This window comes from Helicoverpa zea, chromosome 29 (assembly GCF_022581195.2).
Source record: "Helicoverpa zea isolate HzStark_Cry1AcR chromosome 29, ilHelZeax1.1, whole genome shotgun sequence".
Taxonomy (NCBI): domain Eukaryota; kingdom Metazoa; phylum Arthropoda; class Insecta; order Lepidoptera; family Noctuidae; genus Helicoverpa; species Helicoverpa zea.
Genome location: NC_061480.1, coordinates 292,356 through 303,194, shown reverse-complemented (window position 1 = coordinate 303,194; position 10,839 = coordinate 292,356). Strand labels below are relative to the sequence as shown.

At 38.2% G+C, this 10,839-nt stretch overlaps 2 protein-coding genes across 2 annotated transcripts; one reads left to right on the top strand and one right to left on the bottom strand.

Annotated features, from left to right (window-relative positions):
• Positions 1 to 473: 473 nt before the first annotated feature.
• Positions 474 to 6,207, bottom strand: LOC124644027 (V-type proton ATPase subunit S1). Its single transcript, XM_047183202.1, has 3 exons — positions 5,250 to 6,207; positions 3,119 to 3,276; positions 474 to 2,544 (listed from the first exon to the last, which is right to left on the bottom strand). The coding sequence occupies exons 1-3, from the start codon at positions 6,070 to 6,072 to the stop codon at positions 2,332 to 2,334; spliced, it is 1,194 nt and encodes a 397-aa protein (XP_047039158.1). The 5' UTR covers positions 6,073 to 6,207; the 3' UTR covers positions 474 to 2,331.
• A 428-nt stretch (positions 6,208 to 6,635) lies between these two features.
• On the top strand, positions 6,636 to 10,465 carry LOC124644026. The gene is made up of 4 exons (XM_047183201.1): positions 6,636 to 7,717; positions 8,756 to 8,917; positions 9,230 to 9,378; positions 9,768 to 10,465. Exons 1-4 carry the CDS (start codon positions 7,042 to 7,044, stop codon positions 9,996 to 9,998), a joined length of 1,218 nt encoding a protein of 405 aa, XP_047039157.1. The 5' UTR covers positions 6,636 to 7,041; the 3' UTR covers positions 9,999 to 10,465.
• The last annotated feature ends 374 nt before the right edge of the window (positions 10,466 to 10,839 follow it).

The following is a 10,839-nucleotide window of genomic DNA, read 5'->3' as shown; positions in this document are numbered from 1 at the left end:
TTTGTGGGTTTTATAAACTTTCACAAAGCAGTCTGGAGGTTGTCGGTGTTACACCCCCATTTCTGGGCGTAGGTGCATCTTTGGGCAGTCGTTACGGGTAGTCAGAAGCCAGAAAGTCTGACAACCAGTTACCAAAGGGTATTAGGTATACCGGGTTACTGGATTGTAGAAGTCATGTAGGCAGTCGCTCTATGTAAAGCACGGATTCTCAGCTGCAGTTAAGACTGGAAGCCGACCCCAACATAGTTGGGAAAAGGCTAGGCATATTATGATACTGAGCATGAAATAACTAACTTCAGAAATGAAAACTTATTTGGTGCAAATTGTAATCCAGTACCTACTTATGTATAAAAATAATTAAACTCGACAATATAAGCTTTATTTCGCATGTCAATAACCAACATTAATTTACTTATCACTTATTAACAATAGGCACTAGAAACTAAAACAAAAAGAAAAATAAAAGAAAAAAATATGGTCTCACGATTTAATACTTCAAACAACAATAAAATAATTCCGAAAACAAAACTATTTACAAATGAAATTAAAGAAAAAATGTGTAATTACTCTTAGAGCTAAGAAAACCATGGATCAAAAATCTGCAAACTAAAATATTTAGTAAAATTGCGCTCAAATTACTAAAAACATACAATCACAAAATTGAAATACTTGAAAATTGACTTAAAAAGAGGTTTGCAACACTTATAAATACTTTGTTTATATAATTTATTTATAACTTTCTATATATTTACCAACTTGGAATGGACCGTCACACAATTGGCACTATATGGAGGGATCCTTTTTACTTCCAATACCAAACACTCATTTTTACTATATACCTATTATATCCAGCCCCAATGTTCAAACCATCTGTTCATTTGCTTACAAGAGATAGTAAGCTCTTGTAAGCGAAATAACATAGACAGGAAATTGGGAATAGCTTTTACACACGGAGGAAGGACAAAACGGAGATGCCATAAGGCTGGTAGGTCCGGCCTTCATCTAGGTCAAATACTGTGGTCATGACCAAACGATCAGTTACGAGTGAACTAATGAGGCGTTCGGCTTTTACTTGACAAATCTGTCGAACATTTTTGGTTTTACAATAAAAAATGGGCGGGTTTCAAAGAATGCGTATGACGTTAGTATCGTTCCTCGTCCCCCTCACACCCGCATGTTGTCGCGCTACTTTCTTAGGAGATTTTCCGTTATGACATCTCCGCTAGTCATTTTATTCTCCATGGATTTGATCCAATTAATGAACTCGACTTTCGCAAGGTTATATTTAAATACTAAATACTATGCGTGTAATACATCAGAATTTTTTAATCGTTGTTTTTTTTTTAAGTTGTATTGCATTTAAAAGTTAAGGCCATGGTCCTATTTAGGCTATGTATAGACAAAAAATACATATTGAGTTTTTTTTTAGAAAGTATGTAATAAGGCCTTTTTGCCGTGTGGCCATAGAGTTTATTTTTGGAATATAATAAAACTCAATATACATTCTTTTAGTAAGTTTTATCTATTTAATTATTTATAAATATATTCATCACCCACTTTTTATTAGTTTCTTTGTATCGTAGGCACATAATCGGTACTCAATCTTAAAACTATTTATCTACATATTTTTATAATATAGTATACATAAGCAATTTTGTTTATATAAGCAAATACGAGGTAAGAGTATATAGTAGCGTTTTCAACATCGAATAAAAATTAGTCGAGTTTAAATTTAGTGTCGAATGTTTAGTCGATTTGAAAATAGTCGACTAATTTTTAGAATTGATCGTGTAAGTCTTTTGTCTATTGTCTATGCGTAGAGGCACCGTTGTTCTAATCGTATTAAATACATCGAAAACATTTTCTTAGTTTAATCGACTAAAGGTCTACCCACATTTAATCGAGCAGAGTCAATGCGAACTGTATTAGTAACACTCTTATTACGTAGACATAAAGGCGTGTTTGTAGTTAACCGAGTCCGCGTCGACAAATGTGGGGAGACCCTAAGTACTATTATTAATAATAAATAGTTTTGGAATCGATTTGAGCTCAGAAGACGAACTATAACTTTTCTACGGCACCAGTTGCGACGTTTTCAAACGTCTGTTATTTTAATTTAAACACGGTGTTCCAGTTTTGGCAGTAAACTTACTATTTAGTGAGAAAAATCAACTAAATTGACAAAAAAATATGCAATTAAGTATCAAAAACAAAATAAATAAAAAAAAGCAGAAATAACGGTTATTTCTAAAAGACAAAAAATAACATGGTTTTTAAATACAGATTTTAGCCGATACTAGAACACCGCAGGTCAAATTGAACAAAAAAAAATTACTCAGCATTAATAGTTATAGTTTTTCCCTTGGGATCATCGAACCGGTCCATGGTTCTAATGTCCAGCATCATCATGATGCCGTAGAAGGTTATGGCGAGGAGTATGAAGACCACGAACAGACCTGCCCAGATGGGGGCTGAAAAGAAGCCCACGCAGTTGAAAGCGTCCCCGAACTCCTGGGTTGTGTTGGTCTCGAAGAAGGGTTGTACCTGGGAAGAGAAAATAAATTGTTTACAATATTTTTTTTGTGAAATATCCTTCTTATTATGCATGGCTAAGTTTGAGAAATAATTTATAAGTTACTAGGCAAGAACAATCCCTTTTGAAAAAAAATATAATTTATAGTAGGATGAACCCCCCATAGCAAATGGAAAGAAATACGACAAAAATTATATCAGAAACAATTTAAGGACGATCAGAGGTAGGAATGTGGGGCAGAGGGATTTTGCATTTTCTGACCCAGTCGTCACCATGTAATTGTATATCTACGCGGCCACCAAGGGGTTCCCGCCATGACGAGTACCTCCGTATTTCAGAAGGCACATTAAATTGGTGGGTACCAACTGTTTATTGAATATCTTTGGCAGTCGTTAGGGTAGTCACCTGCCAGAAAGTCTGACAACCAGCCTTTCCAATGGATCGGGATGCCCAAGTAACTGGGTTGAATAGATCAGATAGGTAGTCGCTCCATGTAGCACACTGGTACTCAGCAGCATCCGGTTAGTCCAGAAGCTGACCCCAACAGATTTGCGAAAAGGCTAACCAGAAGTTTTCTCAACTCACCTTCAGATCTTCGAAGCTGACAGTGTAAGTTTTAGTCTCATTCCTGGTGGAGAAGGTGACTTGTTGGGCACAGCGGTAGCAGAAGCCAAGGATAGCGAACAACTCCTCATCAGGGTATAGAGTGTCAGTCAGATCGCCGATGGTCAGGACTACAGTGTCTGTGGATATACAAAATGGCGGAGTTAGTATAGATGTTCAAGGCCAGTCAATTAGTGTCAGTTTTTCCATAAAACTGATGTCTTCCTAGCCGATTATCGGCTACGGCGGCTGTTCTCATGTAAGGAGATCAGCCAACTGCGCAGGACATATTATAGTGCACAAGCATTTGCGCAGACACAGGTGCACTCACTATTCCTTCACTCTCATAGCCCGATGGGACGGCAATCCGACACGACCGGAAAGAGATCAGGCGCAGGACCGACATTGAAATGCTCTCCGATGCACGGGTGAATCAATCACCAACTTCCAGGCTTCGGGCTGCTTTGTGAAAGTCTTCTAAAACCCACAAAGCGATTTCGGCCCGACTCGGGAATCGAACCCGAGACCTCGTGCTCAGCAGCCACACTTGCGACAACTAGACCAACGAGGCAGTTAAAATACCATAAAACTACTATTACATTGGATATTGAACATGGAAATTCATATTTAACTGTTTTTTTTTTTTTTTAAGAAATCTGTTTGACTGTTTTTCAGGCATAGGAATAGCTTGTTTTCAGTTATGTTTTGGGTAGAATACTTCAAGCTCCAATTAAAAAAAAAGACTGGCCAAGTGCATGTTGGACTCGTATAGCATTGTTCCTGCGCTGCGGTACCATTTTCTATAAAACGGCTTAAATACCAGGTTCTTTGTAAATGTATGTATATTTTGGCACTCCCATTCTCCTAAAACATATACTTTATAAAAAAAAAAATAACAGCATCCTACAGGAGTGTTATGTACATTTACATAGCTGTAGCTCCCATTTATATTTTTCTAGGTTTGTGTTGAAATACTTCAGCGCTGTATCAACATACATATACAGTTTCTATAAAAACATAAAGCACCCTGTGTGGTGACCTATAAAAGTATTGGCAAATGGTTAAATGGTGACATCATAGGAGAATAATGTTATGTCATACTCTTTTGTCAAATATCTTTGTCCCCCTTAAGCACTGTACAGGAAAAAACCTGGTCTAAGCCCATTATTTGAAACTATTGACTTAACATGCAATGTTAGCAAGTTTAGTCATTTTAATGCAGATCTATTCCATTCAGAAAAAAGACACAGGAAAGTAAAAATAATAATATGGTCCGCGGATAGATGACTATCTCGTCATGAAGAGTTCTTTCATGTTTCAGAAGGCAGTATAAATTCGTGAGGCCCTGGCAACTGGATTGAGGAGGTTATATAGGCAGTTGCTCCTCATAAAACGAAGTTCACTCAGTTGCAACCAGTTAGACTTAAAACCAACTCCAATATAATTTGGAAAAGGCTAGCCAGATAATAAAGCTGGTAAATAGTACTCCGGCAAAAATATCATAAAATGCTGAAAAAGCTATGTAAAAGCCTGCTAGTTCTAGTACATTTGTTTTAGGCTCTAAATTGATCTTGGAAGCATGCCAAACTAATACTTGAGTTCTATCAAAGAATGTGAAGTAGGCATTGATTTTAACAGCCTTTTGTATTACAAACATGGGCAACTTTTGCTGAAAGATTTTTATTTCTAGGTCAAATATTGATACTTGAAAATTGAAAATATGGGACTGATTTTCTAGCTTCTGTGTATTTTCAGAAATACTTTAAGTTACATTTAATTTATATTGATATAATGTAGATGGTTCTTTAGAAATACGTATTACTTAACTAGCTTCTACCAGTAGGTTCTCCTGCGTCTTGTGAGAACTAATAAACGCATCCAGATAAAAGTTTACTATACCCTGCCTCGTTATCTAACACAGAAAGATTTTTTGTTCCTGATATTAGCATATTCACAGAAACAAAACAAGAAATACTCAACAAATTTTTAATATCACCATAGTTGTTGAGCTACTATCTAAAGTGAATAATAGTTTTTCCTATAGACCAGATTTGACTTGCCATAAAATAATTACCAACTAAGTATCAATTACATAAAAAATATCTCAACTTACCAAAGAACCAGTAACCAGCCTTGGAGTTGAAGTTCAGTACGAGGGTAGTATTGTCGAAAGTGAGCGTAGCGTTCACATACGTATCATTCAGGACAGAGCTCTGGGCGGTCACATCTCCCAAGGTCCTCGAATCATTACCGCTGGATAAGTGGATGCTCTTCGCAACCAAACGGAGTCCATCCACGGTGTACATGCGGGTATTACCAGCTTCGACTGCACGACGGACCCTGGATTTGGAAGATGGGATGGTCCATGATGGGTAGTTAGCAGTGTAGATACCGACTATGGGCACATCTCCAGCCATATCCTCAACAGCCTTCTGCATGAACGCATCGTGGCGGCGTAGAAGGTCAGCCCTCGATTCACCCTCGCGCGCGTCTTTCAAGTGAATGAAGACGAAACGACCAGCGTTATTCTTGCCAGGAGTCAACACCAGCTCAGACTCTTCACCTAGTATGATGTTCTCAGAATTGTAAGGAGACGACGTCCTGTTCAGCACCTCTAAGGCATCTTTAACAGTCGGTAAGTAAATAGCTTCCTCAATATTGTCGTGCAGGTACGGGAAAGAAGTCTCACCATTGGCGTTTTTCAGTGAAAAATCTTCGACAGACAAGTTTTCTTCGATGAATACGAGGGTTAGGGGGTCTTCAACTAGTATCTGCTTGAGGGTCTCCGAGAATTCGTCCGTGGAAAAAGGCGTAAACGGGTCTGATCTTACCGGAGACTTGATCGAGTCCGTCCATAGGTACACTGGGACAATCGATGCATAACAGCTAATTACACTTAGAACTAATAACGGGAACACCACACGGCAAAACGCCATATTTAAGGCTTATTGTATTGGACGTTAAACGGACTAAAAGTTATTATTTTAGCCCAAATTTGTCATAAAAAGACGATGTTAGGGCGATGACGACTGACCATGGGTCATGTGAAAAGTGATCATATGATAACTTTGACGCCTTGTCTATGGTTAAGTAATGTTACCAGCGTATTTTTTTGAAATGCCCACATTTAGGCAAAATTCCTATATGAGTTTTAGAGAAAGACTCATTCGTAGAGATTATTTAGAGGTTTATGTAAATCATTTGTTTTAGTTTATTTAATTTAGGTTTTCTGGATATAATAGTCATATCTTCTTTCATATTTAACGATGGAAAAGTTGATCTGTCGTCTTAAAACATAATATTCTTATCCCAATATACCGTTAATTATGGGTGATCAAGCAAAGAAAGTCTACAATGTCTATGGTCAAAATTCATAGACACAAAAGAATAAACACAAACTTTTTACAAAAATAATTGTCATTTTTTTATTTATTGTTTCCGAATAATTAGAATTTATTAGGTATTTATAGTTCTCTGTGAATAATGAGATGAGAGTAAGTAGATAAGACTAAAAAATATCAAAACATTTAATTAATTCTCATCGCGTTTACCCTTAGCGCGAGCGTTTGCCGACTGTAACATAGATAATAATATAGATGGGCGTAAACACGGTAGAAAAAGTTTCTTCCATGGGCGTACCAGACTTTTACCAGTAATACCAACCCGGTATCTCTCCTCTCGACGATCCTTCGCGCGCATGTATAAATTCATGTTTTTAGCTCAGCACTGGTGCTAACTCGTCACATGCTCGTCACTCACGAGCTTTGACTCTTGCACGAGTTAGTGAGATCACAAAATAAATTACTAAAACCTCTTTACATTTAACCAAAAACAACTTCCTATGTCAAAAATCTATTCTCTAACTTTATCACTTTTCTTCTACTGTCGAAAATATAGAAGAAAATATGAATTTGTTAACTTTAATTACGTTCTTCTCCGTTTTACAAACAAGTTTTGCGGACAAAAACACAGTTCCTGTGTTCATGCTGGACTTTAATCGAGCAATGAGTCATGTTCAAATAGATCCCAATCCGTTCACGAAAGTTTCAGCAGCCAGCTTGGCCCATATAGTTCACGATTCTATAAAACGGAGTGATGGCATGGTCATATTCGTCGAAGACACATTTTGCACCGAAGATATTAGCACTAAGGACAAATACGGCACACCTTACATACATTTACGCGCCGCTCTGCTCGATAAAAAAGTAAAATACTTCCCGTCCGTTATAGATCCATTCAAAATTTTGAACAACATTTTCAAGCCGCAACAACACAACATATTTTATTTATCAAGTCAGACGAAGTTGCAAATAACGGATACGTTTGATCATATTTATATTTTCTTCCAAGATGGGGTGAATGAGACTAGGTCCCAGATTTTGAGGAGACATGATTCTATAATAAGAGAAGTGATGTTTGTCGTTCGTCAGTTGAAGAGGGGGCCGGTTGTGGCGTTTTATACGGGTAAAATGAACCCAGTGGTCGTGAAGAAGATAGAACAGGAGAAGAAGCCACAAGCTTTATCTTCAATGAAGAAGGGGGTCATGGTTGTGTCTTCTATTGGACTTTTTCGGCTTCATGGTTAGTAATATTTGGTTAAGTCTAAGGCACTACCTAGGCGATCAATTAAACTGCGCAATATCTATCATCATCATCGAACTCCCTATGCTATTTTACAATAGTGCCAAAAAACTTTCTCGGCCTAGAAGTCGGTGTCTAATGGATGTCCCTAAGTTAATTTTGCCACCGACTTCTAGGCCGATGCACCTAAAATTAGTTTTTTTTTTTGCTTTTTAGTGTTTTTGGAAGTCGGTTATATTTTTTTGTAAAAAAGTTTTTTATTTTCAGCTTTTTAGTGATACGATTAGGTCACTATCCACAAAACTGGCAACTTCCCGTTAATACGAATAATATAAGCCCAAACACGAGGTAGTTTTCATTTTCAGTTATCGAACACTCTCGACCTTCTCTGGTCTCCATCATCAGGTCAGCTCCAAACCTTCACTGTTGCAAAGGTCTCGTCAATACGAATAATATAAGCCCAAACACGAGGTAGTTCACAGATTCAGCTGTCGAGTTCCCTCGACCTTCCTTGGTCTCCATCATCAGGTCAGCTCCAAACCTTCACTGTTGAATAGCTATTAGACATACATATGAGTGTCAAGGTTTAACCCTATGTATGCCTACAACTTTCGAAAGTTTCCCTCGATTTCTCAGAGTTTCCATCATCAAATTCTGACCTGATGACTATGGGACCAACTGGCAGCTATTCCGCGTCGAACAAAAAAAGAATCACGTAAATCGGTCTATAAACCTCGGCGTAATCGATGTACATACATAGAAGAAAAAAAAAAGTACCGGCCGAATTGAGAACCTCCTCCTTTTTGGGAAGTCGGTTAAAAACAAATAAAATATCTTCAATATTATATCATTATTTCAATATTCGTATCCCGAATATGAAATATGGCGAACTTAAAATATTGTGCAATGTAATTGATCGTACAGGTTGCCCCTAAGGCTTTAGAAACGAACTATCGTTGATAGTCCTTACGTCTACGAATGCGCTAGGCTAGGTCGTGTGTTTTATCTCTTCAATAACTGTTGAAATGTTGTCCGCAGGTGTGTACGCAGCCACACAAACCAGGCGCTCGGTATTTGACCAAGTACCAGGGGTATCTAAAGAGACGCGGAACGGAAAACAGGGATCATCGATAAGGATAGCCTATCCAGTGTTTGACATCGAGTTCGCTTTCACTTTTAACGAGGAAGGATGGACCTTTGGTTATTATTCTATTATTTACTAGCCTTTTTCCCGCGGTTTCACCCGCGTACTGCGGGAACTACTGCTCGTACTGGGATTAAATGTAGCCTATGTTACTTCGGAAGAGTGTAGCTTTCCGACAGTGAAAGAATTGTTCAAATTGATTCAATAGTTTCAGAGCCTTCAGTTTAGTACGAAAATACAAACAAAAGAATGTTTCCCTTCTTTTAGTGTAGATAATTTTGTTACAATATCTATCTATACACTGCCTATTTAACAGACTTCCATAATAAGAGGTTCTGCTAATGTTTATATTTTATCTACTCTTTTAGATTACGTGTCAATCTATGAAGTTGATGAAGAGGTCGGAAGGACAAATATAGGTATATGGGTGCCGTGGAACCACTCGCTTTACTGCCCGGAACCAATACATATCATTAACCAAAGAGATTTGAGCTTTATCGTCATTACTCAGTACCAGGTAAATAAGACTATTTTTTATTATCTTCTGAACATTTGGTGTATGTACTCGGGATGACACGGATAGCCTTCCTTGATAAATGGGATAAGGGGCAGCCAGTCACCCTGGACCATGAATTAAATTGCGCTTATGAATTTTTCAAATTTTATTTTAATATTGTAGACAGCGCAATAATATGTCAACAACTAAAAAAACATTGTAAGTCAATATTTTTGTTGTAAAATTGCGCAATTTAATGGATCATCTATGCTGCCCCTAACAATGTTTGTTTTAAATCCGATCGTTACTTACCCACCAAGGGGTTTTACATTTGCTTCAACATACGTTAATTATACGTGAGTAAAACTTACATTCTTTTTAAGATTTGAATGTGAAATTTAATTTCGCAGGTCCAACCCAAGGACGTTGGCGTGCCTCTAAGCCTGGAAGACGGTACAGTATTCAGTGACCCTATCCACTGCGGCCCTTACTTCACATCGCCCATATTAGCCTGTTTGTTCGTCTCCCTTCTATGTCTAGCTATAACTTTGTATGGTATCATGACGCTCTTCGATTGTGTATCTGGAGATCGGTTTGAAGATCCCAACGCTAAGCCTCTTACGCATGAGGTTATGCATTGAACGCGAGTGATAAATAGGTAAAGATGTTATATGTCAAAAAAGTTAGGGGCTGTCTCCACGAGCGAGAGAATCGCGACGAGTCCCCCCTTATATCGTCGGATAATCTCCACGAACGAACGATAATTCCGCTGCGTTTGACAGCGCGCGTCGCGTTGCTATATAGTCGCGGCGGGCTAGCGACGATGTAGTGACGTTTTGCGCGCTCGTTGCCACTCGTCGCATCGCGGCGATAATATCGCCGTGTGGAGACGGTTCCATAGAGAGTGTATAGAAAAACGTGGCTCGTGGAGACAGCGCCTTAGTGAGCTATACTGTATTGTATTGAGCATGTACCTACATTTATACACCCAAGTTTGGCCCATTCGCTTTCGTGGATAAAACATTTGAAATAGCTTAGGTTCGTTAATTAGGTTCTTTTGTAAGATTTGTCATTTTATGTTAATAAATAAATAAGCTTCGTAAGCAAATGATCTCTTTTTCTGATATGAGCAATTTGAAGCTCTCTGGATCTACTATATATAATAAGATCTTTATTTATACAAAAACCTTTGACTATGACCTTGTCCAGAAGAAGCGAATTCGTCGCGAAACGTTTCGCGCGCTATTGCGATACTAGGCACACAAGCATCGCGTGAATTCAAAATACGCGCGTAAATCGCGTGCATAACGATAGACGCGCGCGTGATTCGCGCGTATTGCGCCCATTCTGGACAAGCCCTAAACCTATTATAAAAAAAACCTTTCCAATAGGAAGCCACGTTATTTACGTAAAGCCAAGTGTTTGTTCACTTGAACGTGTCAATCTCTGGAACCGCTAAACCGATTATAAGACGGACTAAGG